A 15,888-nucleotide genomic window follows, 5' to 3' on the forward strand; every position below is an offset into this window, starting at 1 on the left:
CCCTCCCCCGTTGCCAGTGCCCTCATTTCAGGCACAGGGGAGAAGGATGGCTGCTTCCTTGCTCTGGTTGTTCAGCGTTGGAGCTTTGTTGTTTTCCTCGGATGCACAGGATGATTACGGTAAACTTCCTGAAACCTACAGGAAAGGAGTGGATCTGGCTGTGGAGAAACTTGACGCTCACCCCGGGGTCCAGCATCATTTTCTCTTCTTCAGAAGTGTCACAAAGTCAGACTTGGAGGTACTGCGCGGCACGCCTTTTATAAGTCAGTATCCATCACTTGTTTTGCACACGGACGCGATTCCTGTCATTTATTGCGAGTCAAATCCTCAGGAAAATCTCAAATTATCAAAGAATGTGTTTTATATATATATATATATATTTTAGCAAAAACTCCTCAAGGTTGTCTCAACTTATTCAAACCTTCTGATTTCTCCTCAGCCTGGTTTTGATGTGACCTACGTCTACCACCATTTCCACCTCAAAGCCACCGCGTGCCAAAAAGGAACCGTCGGCTCCACGTCGTGTCCGTTTAGAAACGACCGGGTGAGTTTTCTTTTGATTTGCCGAACTCAGAAATGTGGAAAGAGGGCGAAGGCCTGCCCTAACATGTCCGTGCTCTTTTGTCGGTGTTTGTTCATGCAGCCGCTGATCGACTGCGCAGTGTGTTACAAAACATTCAGAGGAGACATCGAACCGCACCCCAAACCGTACGTCCACTGCGTCCACAAACCGGCGCTCACGCAGGTCAGTCTGTTCCACTTTATTTTATTATTTTTTTTAAACCTTAATTACAATCTCTTCTAATCCCTTTCCCCATGAATATTGAAACCAGATTTTAAATAATAAAAAGGTTTCTGACTTTATTTTCTGTTTGACAGGAGATGAAGACGGCCAGAGTGGCTCACTGCAACGCACTGGGTTACAGCAGCGGATCTCCAACTCTTCTGTTATCGACGGGAACCGAATAAAAACGTGTTTTTTTTTTCTTAGGAGAACGTGCACGAGGATCGTTTGCTTTTATGAAAACTAGTTTCAACCAGAGTCCGATAACTAAATTCTTGTTAATGTGCACCTCACCTGACCTTTTTCCTCTCCGCAGTGTGGTCGTTTTATTGTTTTCGAATGAGATGTTTGTGTCACGTGTTCAGAAATGTACTGTTTAGTTCAAAATGTGGAGTTTGTTTAACAAAATACAAATAGAAACATTTTAATTTGCCGCATATTTGTGTAGTTTATGTACATTATTGGCATGAATGAGCTACTTTCACCTCATTTGAACGAGGTCAGCATTTGAAAAGTATTTTAAAAACCAAGCTATATTAGTCCGCCTCAATAATTACTTGCAACTTTCCTGTCTCGTCTCCGCACTCCCTTCAAACTGTCGCTCATAGAGGCCGAAGCGTGGCTATTTCACGCTTTTCTGTAGTTGGTGGGCGTGTTTATTTTACGTTTTGTCACATGATCATATGTGGTTTTTTTTTCCCACATTTGAAATTCATGTTTTCTTTCTGTAAGGGTATCCTTCCTGAAACTGTGGTGATTGCTGTCGGGGTGAAGATGTGTGTGAACATCTGTGCAGCAATGATGCTGTTTAATCTGCATCTTGATGTGCCGCACCTGTCGGGTGGATGAAGTGCTCGCTCACATGGGTGTGGATAAATTTGAGAACAATATTTGGGAGAAATAAACCTTTTGTGTTCTTGGAAGAAGTGTTTTTACTTAAAGTGAAAACAAATCGGTTTGGTTTATTTTATTTTTTTGTTGACTCTACTTGGTATTGAGTTTATTGTGGGTCAAAAATAAGAGAAAGGACTTGTATCCAGTTAGTTTTCTTTAACGCTGCACAATTATTAAGGGACCTAATGAAGCAGAGCCAAAAGAGTTCATCCCCGCTGACCTTTTGCGTTTGTCTTCGGGCCAAAGGCTTTTCACTGCACGTTAGGCCTGTTTCCAAGACTTGGATTACTAAACCAAGCCTCCATTGTGACAACGTTTATGGATACCAGTTTAATTCCACTTCTGGCAAGCGATTTCTTCTTGGAAACTCTCCCAGTTTTCTGAAGAACAGCCCTAATCCGTGTCCGCCCAGGGTTTTACTGGAAACTGGGGAATTGAAAGTAAACAGGCCTGTTGATGGTCCAGTGTGCTTTAGTTTCACTTGTTACTCGCCCGGCCATAATAGGACTTGTTTTGGATGTGAGTATTGATCACAAGGGAGGGGAGGAGAACAAACCCTCTGAGAACAAACTGCTCTCCTCACTCCCTCACTCACTCACTCACTCGGAGGAAGATGGCTGCTCGGTGGCTGTTTCTGGTCTGCGCTGCTGCGTCTGTGCTGTTTTCTGTCGATGGCCAGGGGCTTTATAATGAGCCGCCCGCTAACTACAGGGAAGGAGTCGATCTGACATTGGAGCAACTCCGCTCCCACGCTGGGGTGCACCACCATTTTCTCTTCTTGAGAAGTCAGGACAAGTCAGATATCGAGGTAAACGTCTTGAGTTTTTAAATTTTATTTTATTTTTTTTTTCAACTTCTTTTACCAGTTCTTGTCCCGAAAGTCCTAATCTGTACTTTTTTTTTTTTTGAAGCGCATTTATCTGCTTCATAATAATTTACTGTTGATTAGACGACGCTGTAAATGGAAGATAAACTCCCCTGAACGTCTGCGGGAGAACACGGAAGGTTTTTTTTTTCCATTAAGACTGAAAACGTTTATTTGTAATCTTAAAAAGAGAGAAAAATGACTGTAAGTTCTGCTTTTGATTCGTCCTGGTTTCAGTTTCTTGGTCGGTCTCTCTCTCTGTGTCTTTCTCTCGCTGCCCTCAGGGGAATCTGGGTCGCACTTGTTTTCCCATCTGCACTTTGACTCTTCAAGTTTCAACATGTTTTCAGCAATGTTTGATTTTATAACAAACATCAGGGAAGAAGAAGAAAAAAAAAAAAAAAAAGTGATAGCGTGTGTCTTTGTGGGAAAGTCCAGATTGAAGAAAAGTTTACTTTTTCTGAACACTTTCCACATTAGGACATTCATCAGTTTGAACTGGCAAGAGTATTTTATATAAATCTGGCACAAAAGTTAAAGATGATCTGATTACAATTTGGTGGTCAAAGTCAAAAGTTACCGAGACATCACAAACAGAATTTGATGTCCATAACTCGAGACAAAAGCGAATTAACTGCAATTGATGAATTAAAGAGCGTAGTTTACTTGAATTAAGTGAATTAAGAAGTAAACCATTCTTATTTTATCTGCGCGACTGATTTATTTGTTATTTAGCCCTCCTTTAATTGTGTTAGTTGAAATTGGCGTTTAATTTGTTTTTTTTTCCGAGCCTCGCTCAAGTTCTCTTCTTACATTAAACGGTTCTCTGATGCGTTTTTTTTTATTATTATTTTTTTTTTACTTCATTTTGTAATAAGCAATCATTGTCTTTTAACATCCCAGACTTTATTTTTTGCTTCCAGTCTGGCTTCGGTGTGAAATACCTCTACCACCACTTCTACTTGAAGCCCACCAGGTGCGCCAAAAATACGAACGAGTCGGACCCTCGGATTTGCCCCTTCAGGAACGACAGAGTGAGCAAACGTCACAAAGAAAACCGTCCGTTTTTATATCTATCTGAACATCGTCCTCGTGATTATTTATGTTTCATTTCTTCACAGCCGCTGATGGATTGTGCAGTTTGCTACAAAACATTAAATGAACGGATGGAAACCCTCCCCAAGCCCTACATTCACTGCATCCAGAAACCGAGACTCACAGAGGTATGGTCATAAAATGCTTTCAATTATTCTAATGATATCAAAGTTTGCGTTGGTTTATACATTTTATGAGGGGTTTTTTTTGTGGTTTTTTTTAGATTTTACTACTTTTTGTTTTGTTTCTCTTGGCGATTCTCCCCACGAGCATGTTAACAAATGGCATCCATTGAGTTGCATGAAATCACTTTTATCTTAAAAAATCTCCAGGCGCTTAAAATTTAAAAAAAAGAAAAAAAAAGAAAAGTGCATCTCATATTTCATCCCGCACTTGTCTACTTCCCACGGACTTTTACAAGTCAACAATGGTGCTTTCTGCGTGCATTTTTCTACATGCGAATGATGCGTGACCAAACATTTTGATGTGTTTTAACTTGTTTCAGAAAATGAAGATCACCAGGCTGGAGCACTGCAAAAAAATGAGTTACAACAGCGGCGCTCCGACGCTCCTGTCTGTGTCTACTGGCTAAAAAAAAAAATATACACGTTTCCTAGTGTAACGTGCTTTATAACATACTCTATGTGCTTCATCCCTCTTTTAATGATGCGTCACTTTAAATAACTTCCATTAAATGCTGGTAATCTCGCCACCCTTTGAGCTCCTTTCTGTTTTACATTTGTCCCTCCTTTGCTCATAAAGTCGCTGTATTCACGATGTAACAGAAGGTATTCATCAAAACCGTGTCCGATTTTATTTACTGTAGCTCAGGTTGATCTGCAACAATACAAAACTGCAAACTGTTTTTATTGCCCTCAAAAAGCTGTGCTGTAACTGGCTTTTATGTGGGTTGTGTGCAGACTCGTTGGAGACCCGCATTATTCATTGGCTGGCTGGATGGACATCCGTCCCTCCACAAACAAACTCACTCTTGTCTGCCAGCGGGAGATAGGTGGGTGTGCTGACAGTCCAACAGTGATAACGCGCACAGATGTCATTAAGCTGACATAACTTTAATAAAAGTACATGAAAATGTGAACCTCTGAGTTATTTTACACAATGAAGCCAGCTGAGTCAGCATGTTTCAGCACAACCGGCGACTCCGAACCAGCACAGGAGAGATTTTCTTTCCATTTAAGATTTGTTGAATCAAACAATAAAGTGTTTGAAAGCTCGAGTCTTAACTTCTTTTTTTTTTTTTTTTTTTTTTCTGCGTACACCATTTAATTTAACATCCTTGTATCACTGCAACAGTTTGTTTCTTGTTTTTCGACAATGGTTTAATCTGTAACATCACGGAATATAAAAATATACAAAGGAGAGAAAGAAAACTTCACGTGTGTTTCTCTGTTCATTTACTTGCTAATTTGACTTAAGATTTGATGCAATATGTTGTATGTAGTACATAGTATGTAGTATGATTTCATACTGCTGGGTATCTTGTGAATGTCCCTCTGGTACCAAATAAAAGTTTTTTTTCTTATCTTGTACATCCTGACGTATCAATTTAGTTGTTGGTCATATTTGTTATTAACAATCTGAATCTGACAAGTCACTAATGTTTTTCAAATAAATGTAGTGAAGTAGAATTAGTGGTGGAAAATATAAATTCTCAGCATCTCAAAATTGTACTCGCACTAACATGAGTGCAGCGCAGATCGTACCACTTTTACTTAAATAAAGGATCTGGTTCATCACAGCTAACGTCAATGAAGGCATATGTTTTGTGTCGTAAAAAAAATAAAAATCCTCCAGTTAAATGACACCTCTCCCTGCAGGGCTGACTTGTTAAAAAAAAAAAAAAAAAAGAAAAGGTCAAGTGGGGTAAACTCACTGTGTCGCTTTCATACTTGTCAGGTTAAATCCTTCCTGATGGAGCCTGTAATTATCATGACAGCTCATTGGTATTTCGTGGGTTTTCTTGGGTGATGAATGGGGGTTGGTGGGGGGGGGGGATGTAGGTGTATTTTTTAGGCAACTAAAATACGTTTTGTTGCTGAACCACCATCCACTGCAGTGCATTGCTGAGCTTCTGTGCCAGTACGTGCTAGGGTCGTGCCAAACTCCACCTGCCGCAGGCGGAGTACTTTCCCCCTGACTGTGGTTGGCCGTGAGGCACCCACCCACCCCCTCCGCCCCCAGCTCAGGTATATAAAAATGCCTCTTGTACCTCTTGCACATCACTTCTTTGCCTTTGCTGCTGTCCGACTCAGGGTGAGACGTTCAAGCCTGAAAGTACTCATGCTCCACTGTTTAATGCAGCATTGTTGGGAGTTTTCTGTTAAATCTGTGCAGGAGATCTGAGGTTTGTCGTTGGTATCGAGATTTTTTTTTTTTTTGTCACTGTAAAGTTGTGCAAGAAGAACGTGAACTCTTATTAAGTGTGTTTTCTTTGATGGTGCACAAATAAAACGGATTTTTTTTTTTTGACACATCAACTTTGTTGTTTGTTGCAGAATCATGAGCAGGAACTTCATGTCCAAAAATGATGAGCTCCGCAGGGGGGGACTCACTGGTGTCCCAACAACGGGGAGTGGAAGGCTGTGTTTCAGGTGAGTAACTCATCACGATGCATATACACATGTGCAAGAACAAGGAAGTGAGTGTTTGGAAATGTGCACTCAGCATCTCTTGTTTTTTTTTTCCTCCTCTGCCTGCAGGATGATGGTAACTTTGTCGTGTACGGCTGGGAGCCCGTGTGGAATTCGTCCACTGCAGGCTCAGACCAGACGTTTTACGCCTCTGCATGCAGGCCGACTGCAACCTGGTCATGTACAACAAGGATAATGAACCCAAGTGGCACACAAACTCGGCCAAATCCGGCTGCAACATGTGCCGTCTTCACCTGACCGACCAGGGCAAGCTGGTGCTGTTCAGGGAGTGTGAAACAATTTGGACGTCTGCTAACTCCAGTGGCGTGAAGTGATGCTTTCAAAAATCATTGTGTGTGAAAGTTATTCATTAAAACAACTGTTCACAATGCATAAACCAGTTCTTTTTCCTTTTCTTTCCTGTAAGATCAGACTAAAGTATGGCTTCTTTAATTGACTTTATCCATGTGGTGTTTAACTTTATATGATTTAAATCATGTAGATTTCCAGGTCTTCGTGTAGTTTTAATATGGGGTGAGAGTCAGACTTCCCCCAGACTGTGATTGAGCTCCTTTTAATCAGCTGTTTGTAACTATGAAAATGGACCACAAGATGTCACTCTAATCCTACTGTAGTATCTGTTTAGCTGCATCAACCTTTATTCATGCGGAGTAGTTGCATATTAACTGTAAATTCCGCCTCGATTAATCCATAGTAGAAAAAAACAAAAAAAAACATTTAATATTTCTCATTTAATGAGTGTTTTTGTTCTCCACAAAATCTTAACATCACTTCAGATGAAAATATCATCACGACCGTCATTTGAACGTGAAATAAAACGGATTAGATTGAAGAATAGGAAGGAAATAGGCATATTTTCTAATGATAATAATCTTGGGGAATTATTGCAAGAACAAATGAGGTTTTTTTTTTTTTTTTTTTCCCGATATTACTGCATCACGTAAGAAAATATATTTTTCCACCACAGCTGCACGAAGAACGTGTATCTCCACAGCTCTCCCTTTGTTCAGTTAGGCGAGTCTCTTTCACATTTTTTGCAGTGGTACCGGGTTACAGCATCACACAGGGCAAAAAATAATGCGATTTGTGCCTCAAAAAAAAAAAAATCGAGTTTAACCGATCGGTTGTGTCCGATCTGCTCTTAAAAAATACAGAGACAATGTTTAATTATTTAAAAAAAAAAAAAAAAAAAAAGTAAGTTTGGAAAACTAACAAGAAGTCTTTTTACAGTATTGATATATTCAGAACAGATTTTGGGCCCTGAAAACAGGCCATCTCTGTATTATATACATATACATATACATATATATATATATATATATAACTAACGTCGATTGCTATTTCTCCTCTTTGTTTTTGCTGCTGTTTATGAAACCCCATTTTGTGCCCTGGATGCGGCTCGTCTAGACGTCTCCATTGTCTGCTCCACTCGGCTCCTTGTGCCAACAGTAAATCTCATTAACCGGCAGAACAGGGGGTTCACTCTCCGTGAGCACTAAAAAAAATAGAGAAAGAGGGCGATTACTATACGCAGTGGATCTGACTGTGATCACAGCTGAACTGTTGATCTGTGCTGCCTCTGGTCCCCGTTTCCTCTCGAGCGCTGACGGTGAAATGATGTTAGTGACGAGGCGTAAAACGTGCCGGTGATGGAGTTAGAGCACAGGAAACATTTAAAAGAAGTCACTGCAAATACGGAGGGGTGAATCTTATTTAATTATGCAGATTACCACCACCGGCTCCTGAAAAGTAGCACAGCTTGCTGCGTTTTGACCCAGAACCACTAGATGGCAAAGCGGGTTTATATTGGAAAAACTCATTCTCATGAAGTCACGTATACACCTCAGCTTGATACTGAGAAACGCAGACCGAGTACCGTATTCTTTCTGAATCGGGCACGAAGGGACAAAAGTCGCAGAGCTGCAGAGCTGTTGCAGCTTTTAGCTCTGACGGCTGCAGAGATCTGGATTTAACCCTCGTTTTCTTTGTTTAAATTAATTTGTGGCCATTTCATCATTGATGAATGTGGGCCATGTGAGCACGTCGTAAACTAAAGAATAACAAGCTGCGTCTTTTCTAAAAAAAACGCATGACCAAACATCATCTACTGTGATGCAGTGGGGCTTTTTGGGGCCCTTGAGGGTTTGAGGCTGTTGGGCCTTGCCTAACTGGTAATCCAGCCCTTTTTTAAAAAAATATATATATTTTCTAGAAATAGACCTTTTATGGCACTTCATAGATATAATATCAATGAACTGGATTTAATTTGTCTGATAGTGTCGGCCTGTTAATGTACCTACCGGTAACTTGTCGATTTTCCTTCACGGTGGCTCGCTGCCACGGGGCACCGTGACGGTGGGCGATGAAACTGCAGGTTTGAACTGCAGAACTTGCCAGCAGCTCTTTCTGCTGAACAATTTGTGTGTTGTTACACTCCAGAAAACTCCAGACATTCAGGGCTGAGTTTTACTATGAATCATGGAGAAGAAATTGATGCCTTATTGGTATCGCACGTCGTTCAAAAAGTAACCGGCATTTTCGAAGTCATAAGACTTGTGATTTTTGCTTTAAGTCATGAAATAGGTGGGGATCGTACCTCAGCCATCTCGGTGAGAGAGAGCAGTGCTAATCACTGCACCACCTATCTTTCCAGAAGGCCGATAGCATTGTGACAAAGCTTTGGCTCACTGCAACCTATAACTCCACCGTCCACAAATATTCATTCAAATGGGACCAAAATTGCCTCAGACATTCTTTGGATAGTAGATATACATGTTTTCAAGGGGGGGGGGGGGGTCTGCAGTGATATTAAATATCTTCCTGTAATGTGAATGCAAAACTTTTTCAATTTCTCCAAACGTTTCAACTTCACTAAAAGTTGAATCAGCATCAACAGGTGGAATCTGAACCATTAATATCAACCTTGGTGAAGTAGAATCTTTTACCTGTTGAGTTAACCAGACTGTCGGCTGAGTCACTGGAAAGCACTGAGTGAACTCCGTGAAACTCTTTCTCCTGCCGTGACTCATTTTCAGGCGCCGAAGATAGTCCAGCGGTCTATGATGCCGACTCGGAGCTGGAAACGACCTCATGAAGACACGGGTTCGAGCCCCGCCGAGGTAACACCACGCAAGGTTCACGGTTTACCCGCCGAGGTAACACCACGCAAGGTTCACGGTTTACCCGCCGAGGTAACACCACGCAAGGTTTACCCGCCGAGGTAACAACACGCAAGATTCACGGTTTACTGAGGGCAAGTCCCCTTACTAAGCCACACGGAGGGCAAATCCCTGTAAGGGTAAGCCACATGGTTCACGTAGGGTGAGACCTCCTAAGGCGACTCTCTCTAAGGGTAAGCCACACAGGTTTGGTTTTGTACATACTGTCATACTAATACCAAACCAAAGGTCAACAACAATACAAAACTCAAACAAACAAAAAAAAGTCCAAAAGAGACTTTTATTTTTCTTTCTCTGTATGCTGCTATATACAAATTTAAGTCCAAAACAGACTTTTTATTTTTTTTCATTTTTGCACTGGTTAGAGCCTCACAGTGAGAAGTAACTTGAGTTCATGTCAATTCAGAAAAAGGTCAGTCTTCAAGGTCTAGTTTTAATCTGGTGCTTGTATTTCTATAATCATAGATTTCTTTTCCACCACTGGAGCTCTAAACAGAGGCATGTTGTGCCACAGAGTTTCCTTTATTAGGTACAAAAGGCCCTTTCTCTTTCTGTTAACACATGCTCTATTAAAATGTAAAAGCACAAGAGAAAGAGCCCTTCTCTTTCTATTAACATATAGAAGCACCAGGAACCTCTGGTGGCATGATCTGGTTTAGGTTCTGGTTTTTAGTTCCTCTTAAGGATGGTATGCATGTGCTGTGATGCATGGAAAACGCTTGTCTTTAGACATCCAAGGTCAGGTAAAGGTCACATGCAGCACAGAAAATATGAATTATTTGTTAAAGTTTTCATCTCCTCTCTATGATTACAGAACATTGAACATTTTCAGCTGCCCAGAGGCTGTTAAAGTTAGATTTACTGGCTCAACACCTCAGATACGCCTAAAGGTCTCATTGATACGAGTACTATGCTGTAATCTAAAATGTTTATTTTCTCCATAGTGCAGAAATGATCGACTGATACCCTTCAACAAATTCTTGTGTCGTTTATATTTCTTACAGATCTGGGCTTCCATGTTTTTTTTCAGTATTTACTGTCCTCCATCTCTCTTTAGTAGTCTACAACAAACATGACTTCCATTTGTGTGTCTCACCTAAAAAAAAAACCTGCAATTCCCAAAGTGGAGGTGGAGTTTCTGCCACCAGGGTGTGCACAGGTATTTTACATACCGCCAGTGAGCTTCAAGTGAGACCTCAAACACTGCAAGGATCTGAGTGTGCAGGAATCTCCTGTTTGTTTTGCAGTTTCAGCACTTTATCAGAGATTTATGAGGTGCAGCGATGGTCTTCTTGCATTAGGATGCTCGTACGTCAAGATTTTTCCACCACTGGAGCTCTCAGTGATCCTCCAAACAGAAGTCATGTAAGACCACAGAACCTCCATCTTATCTTTAGATAGCCTACAGTATAAAAGTATCGGGTGCCCAGTTCAGGTTTCAGAGTTCGGATTTTGTTGGTTTGGTTTTTTTTTTGTTGAACTAGATAAACTGCATTTATTCTCAAAACAGAGAAGAAGAGACCCAAACCAAAGGCATCAAATGATCAAAGGACTTGGAAATATAATAAAACCTTAAAAAAAAAAAAGATCGTGCAAATTAAAAATTAAATAGAACAAAACATAAAATATCATCAAATAAAACCCTAAATAGTTTCACCTAAAGTTTTCACTGAACTAAAAGATGCCATTGGAGGCAATATAAATTATTTACATGGGGGTTTGTTTGAGGTTTATCGCTTCATTGATCATTTAAATTTACAAATAGCTATTTATTGACATTATTTCATGTTGAAATGTTTTAAACGGTTTATTAGGCATTCATTTATCAATCTGAACAAACCATTTAATTATCAATATTGTTTCATTTATTATAGCCAAGTTTGGCCTTTAAATTTGAGTCCCCCTTTCCTTAAACCGGCCTGCCCGCAGCAGTTTCTAAGCCTGCTGCTCTTCTTGCCACATCGCGGATTATGTCTTGTGTATTATATTCGCTCCAGACTGATGTGCTGGTCTTCCTAATCTCTTCTTTACGTTTTTTAACTTTCCAGTTTAAACGAAAAGGTTTCTGCGCCTAACGTGAATATCTGGTGCGCCCATTGCGGCGACATTACGGTATTTGGCCCCATCCCTCTGCGCACCGTGCCTGGCAGGAGGAAGGAGCCTACGGCTTCAGATCCTCAAACACAAGGCAAATGAGGCGTGTGGAAGACGGTTCCGAAAATGAACTCTCCTCCGTGAAACAGACTGCGGGCGCGCTGGATTCACCGCGACTCGTCCGGTTTCTCCGACCGAGCTTTTAACTCCGCGCCGCTTCACCGTAAATGGACAGACAAGCAGAAAACCATTTCGCAACCTATTTTGCATGCAGTCTACAGGGCGCGTGAAGTCTGGGATATATTTTTCCACCCTGCTCCCTCCTTCCAGCCTCGCGCTTTGAGTGTCTCCCTAAAGGTGGTGTTTGGATCTTTTCTGGCTGGGGGGGGGGGAAGCGCTCGTTTTTTTTAGTTTTTTTTAGTCGTAATCATTTGCCTCTGCAAGATGTTTTGAGCGCCAAGGGGGCTGAGGAGAGCGGCTGGTATCGTCTGGAGGTGGGAGGAGGCGGGGGGTGTCTTCACTGCGCAGACAAGCGGCGGAGAGTCTCTGCGCTGCCGCACGTTTCGTCTCCGCCGCCGCGACAAAACACAGGACGAGAGCGACGACGGGGAGGGAGGCGGAGGAGCAGGACCGGAGTGGAAATCTGGACACATACGCCGTAAAAATGACGATGTCCGTCCCGGAGAGGAAATCAGGATCGGAGGGGAAGGAAGAGGAGAGCGAGGATGAGAGCGAGATCTTGGAGGAGAGCCCGTGCGGCCGCTGGCAGAAGCGGAAAGAGCAGGTTGGTGTGTGTGTGTGTGTGTGTGTGCGCGTGCGTGTGCGTGAAGCCTATACGTGGTGTGCGTGAGCGCGTGGGTTTGAACCGCAAGCTCCCCGATCAGGAAATAAATCAATCAAGCCTACTCTCTTTGGTCAGCCTGGACATAGTCTTAGTGTTACGCAATGTCTGAGCCAGGCGGGCGGTATTATTACCCGGCGCTGTTTTGCACCATCCCGCCGTAAATCTCCCCTCAGTGACAGATCCATTGATCTGCTTAGCCCGCATAAGATCTGTCTCGGTAGGTCCGGGTGACAAGTTTGGATCCAAAAACCGAAGCCAGTTTTCAAACAAATAAACTTCTGTTCTGCTCACTCCTTTCCACAAACATGTGGGCAAGTCTGACTCCTTCACTCTGAGGCCCTTTAAAGCATGCAGCTCTCACAGACAGCACGAGGATTATTGTCGAAATATATTTGATGGTAAGAGGGGTATAGTAAGTAGTTCAGCACTAATGCAAAGTCAACTCTTGTTTTATTAGGGGAGCAAACTCTGGCTGGGTCGATTAATCCATCAAGCCAGTCGACAGAAAATGATGTGGCAACTATTTTGGTAATCAAGGAATAATTCGAGTCACTTTCATGCTGAGATGTCTAACCCGTGTTGTCTCTGTCCTGTTTATTGGGAGAATATTTCGCTTTTCTCCTCTTTATATCGTCGTAAATTGAATATGTTTTGGACTGTTTGTCAAACCAAACAAGCAAAGTGAAGATCTTGTTTTTTTTTTTTTAGGTATAATATAGGAAACTGTGATTTTTAAAGATGAAATTCAGAATTAGTTGATCAAGAAAACCAATCGGTCATTGTAGCCCTTCACAGTCATTTTTATGATCAATGTTTCTTCTGCTATTTAATCATTGAAATTTTTTTTTAAAAAATGCAGTGAATTCTTCAAACTTATTCAGTTTATGGTCACATTAGCAAACGGCCAATCTAAAACTGAAAGGCCAGAACCAGAGAAACGTTTAATCGATTATCAAAGTGGTTACAGTCAGTTTCTGCCAATCAGCTAATCTATACATTTTCTTTTCAACTTTATGCAGCACTGAAAATATGTGTTGTGGGTCTTTTATGGTATGTACGACAACTCTTTCTTCTTTGACAAAGAAAAACGAATTTAAGGCTAAATTAAAGGAACTGAGAACGGATTGAGACACGAGGAGGAAGACAAACATCTTATCATTCTTCAATTTACTGAGGCCTGCAGATTTCACTTGTCCATCAATCATCAGAAAAACAATCAGCTACAATTTTGGATCTTATTTAACTAATTTAACAAGCACAAACAGGTTGCAGTTTAATATCCTGGGGGTTTGGAGCGTTTGTTGGGCAAATTAATGGCTAAGTTAACGTTGGACTGGGGGTGTCTTTGATTAACATTTTAAACTAATTACTGATATATCATATTCCGAACAATTAAGTTAAGTAAATCAAAAGTGGATTAAAAAAAGATAATAGGATTCTCTGTTGTCGCTCCGGCACATAAACACATACTGTATTGACTGTGAGGATCAGCAGGATTTGGATTGCTCAGACATCAGCCGCGCTCGACGTTTCCTCCCCCATAAATAATCCCGTGTTTGTTTCATGTCAACAATATCTGTGACATTTGCGGCTGGTGGAGTCGCTTAGTGGAGCCGCCCGCCTTCCATCAGACTCGAATCCCGTTCACCACGTGAGGAGGAGGAAAACACATTTAAAAAACAAAAGCAACCGAAAGGCTCGTTTGTTATGAGAAAAGGAGAGATGGGCGTCTTCAACGTGGCAGCATTGTGAAGCAGCGGGTGTCGCCGCCTCCCAACGGCTCCTGATAAGGCAGAGACATTAAGCTGAAGGTTATCTCCACACATGCAGGGTCTCGGCTCCAACCGCCTGACCTCGCTTCACTCTCTGGCCCATTGAGTATTCTTCATGTTAGGAAGGACGCACAAGCACACAACACAGGCTCCCTGGTGATTTTCCACCCATTGATTACCCATCTGTGTGTTAACTGGGCTGCCTCGACACATTTTAATTTAGCCTGCATTGAAGGCATCAGTCATCCTTTATGGCAGCTCACCGCGGTGAAATCCATAACAAGAGCACTCTGTCTTTAGGCGTGTGCGGAAATGAAAAATGTAGGCTTTAATAAAACAAGATAATGTGGCGTATGTCGTGTCGGTTTCAAAACCTTCCGCAAAGAGACTTCAGTCACTCATTTGATCCCAGTTTTCTTTGAATCCTCGATGGGAAACTTACAATTATACAGGCTTTCAATTAATGGTCTTTTTAAAAAAAATTTTTTTTTTAATTGTAGTTTAATCTATCAACTCTGTCAATTTGGAGAAATTTTTGCTTATAAAATGTGAGAAAAAAGCGACCAAGGTGACGTTTTGCTAGTTTTCCCGCAACAATCCCGAACTCAGCCGGTGTTTAATTTACAGTGATACAAACCAGGAAAGAAAAAGTAGCAAATCCTGAGATGTGACAAGCAGAAACCAGCAAATTATTGCTTCCCCACAAAAGACTTTGAACTATTGCAATTTTTGTTGTTGTTATTATGACTGTCTCCATTACAGCTCTGCAGCAATCTGATCATGACAGTACATCCCTATAAAGTCTTAACACCAAGAATGACGCTGCGGATGTTTGTGATTATGAATCCATCTTTCAGTGACTGATTTATGGACAGAAGTTGGTAAAAAAAACAAAACTATCCCTCTAGCAGCTCAGGCAAGAGAGGAGGAGCTACGATGGGATAATGGTTGGGCTTTCATGGTGCTGTGCTGCGTTTCTAATTTACTGAGCCTCCATCATGGTAAAAAAAAAAAAAACATTTAATACATAATAATAATAATAACTTTATTTATATAGCACCTTTAAAAACAGAGTTTACAAAGTGCTCTACAGAGAAGCAAAGCATAGTTATACATAACGTCAATACCGGTAAACATTTAAGAAAACAGGAGGCAAAAAAGACCATACCATTAAGGTAATGAACACAACAAAACCAAACAAATAACCAAAACGAGCAAATGGAATAGAAAACAAACAAATAAATAAATGAATAAAATAAACAAACAAAAACAGGGGAACAAAAGAACTGCATAAAAGGGCATAAAAGGACGACATCACTTGAAAGCAATTCTATAACAATGTGTTTTAAGAAGTGATTTAAAAGAAGTTAATGATTCTGCAAGCCTTATCTCCTCAGGTAGGTCGTTCCAAAGTCGAGGGGCCCTAGTGGCAAAAGCACGGTCACCCTTTGATTTAAGTCTCGACTTTGGAAAGGCCAGAAGGGCCCCACCGGAGGATCTCGTATGGCCCTAACATTTCAGTAATGTAGCTCGGGGCCAGACCGAGGTGGGTCTTAAAAGTGATCAACAAAATCTTAAAATCAATTCTAAAACCAAGTGGAGAGAGGCCAGAACTGGAGTAATGTGATGCCGTCTGTTAAAACCAGTAAGAAGCCTGGCTGCTGCATTCTGGACTAGTTGGAGGCGGGA

At 41.3% G+C, this 15,888-nt stretch overlaps 2 protein-coding genes across 2 annotated transcripts in view; both read left to right on the forward strand.

The window, feature by feature from the left end:
• The first annotated feature begins 6,158 nt into the window (after positions 1 to 6,158).
• Positions 6,159 to 6,689, forward strand: LOC138619634 (B-type lectin plumieribetin-like). The gene is given in 4 exon segments (XM_069696260.1): positions 6,159 to 6,215; positions 6,218 to 6,250; positions 6,359 to 6,430; positions 6,433 to 6,689. Coding segments are annotated over 4 exon segments (354 nt in total). The 3' UTR covers positions 6,625 to 6,689.
• Positions 6,690 to 11,988: 5,299 nt separating this feature from the next.
• Positions 11,989 to 15,888, forward strand: part of nrbp2b (nuclear receptor binding protein 2b) — a 40,793-nt gene continuing 36,893 nt past the window's right edge. Inside the window, exon 1 of the mRNA XM_069696384.1 lies at positions 11,989 to 12,367. Within this exon, the coding sequence (XP_069552485.1) occupies positions 12,248 to 12,367 (120 nt within the window). The 5' untranslated portion in view covers positions 11,989 to 12,247. The remainder of the gene's footprint in view (positions 12,368 to 15,888) is intronic.

This window comes from Brachyistius frenatus, unplaced genomic scaffold (genome assembly GCF_029030835.1).
Source record: "Brachyistius frenatus isolate BFR_SWC_R1_liver_20210118 unplaced genomic scaffold, ASM2903083v1 Contig_21, whole genome shotgun sequence".
Classification (NCBI taxonomy): domain Eukaryota; kingdom Metazoa; phylum Chordata; class Actinopteri; family Embiotocidae; genus Brachyistius; species Brachyistius frenatus.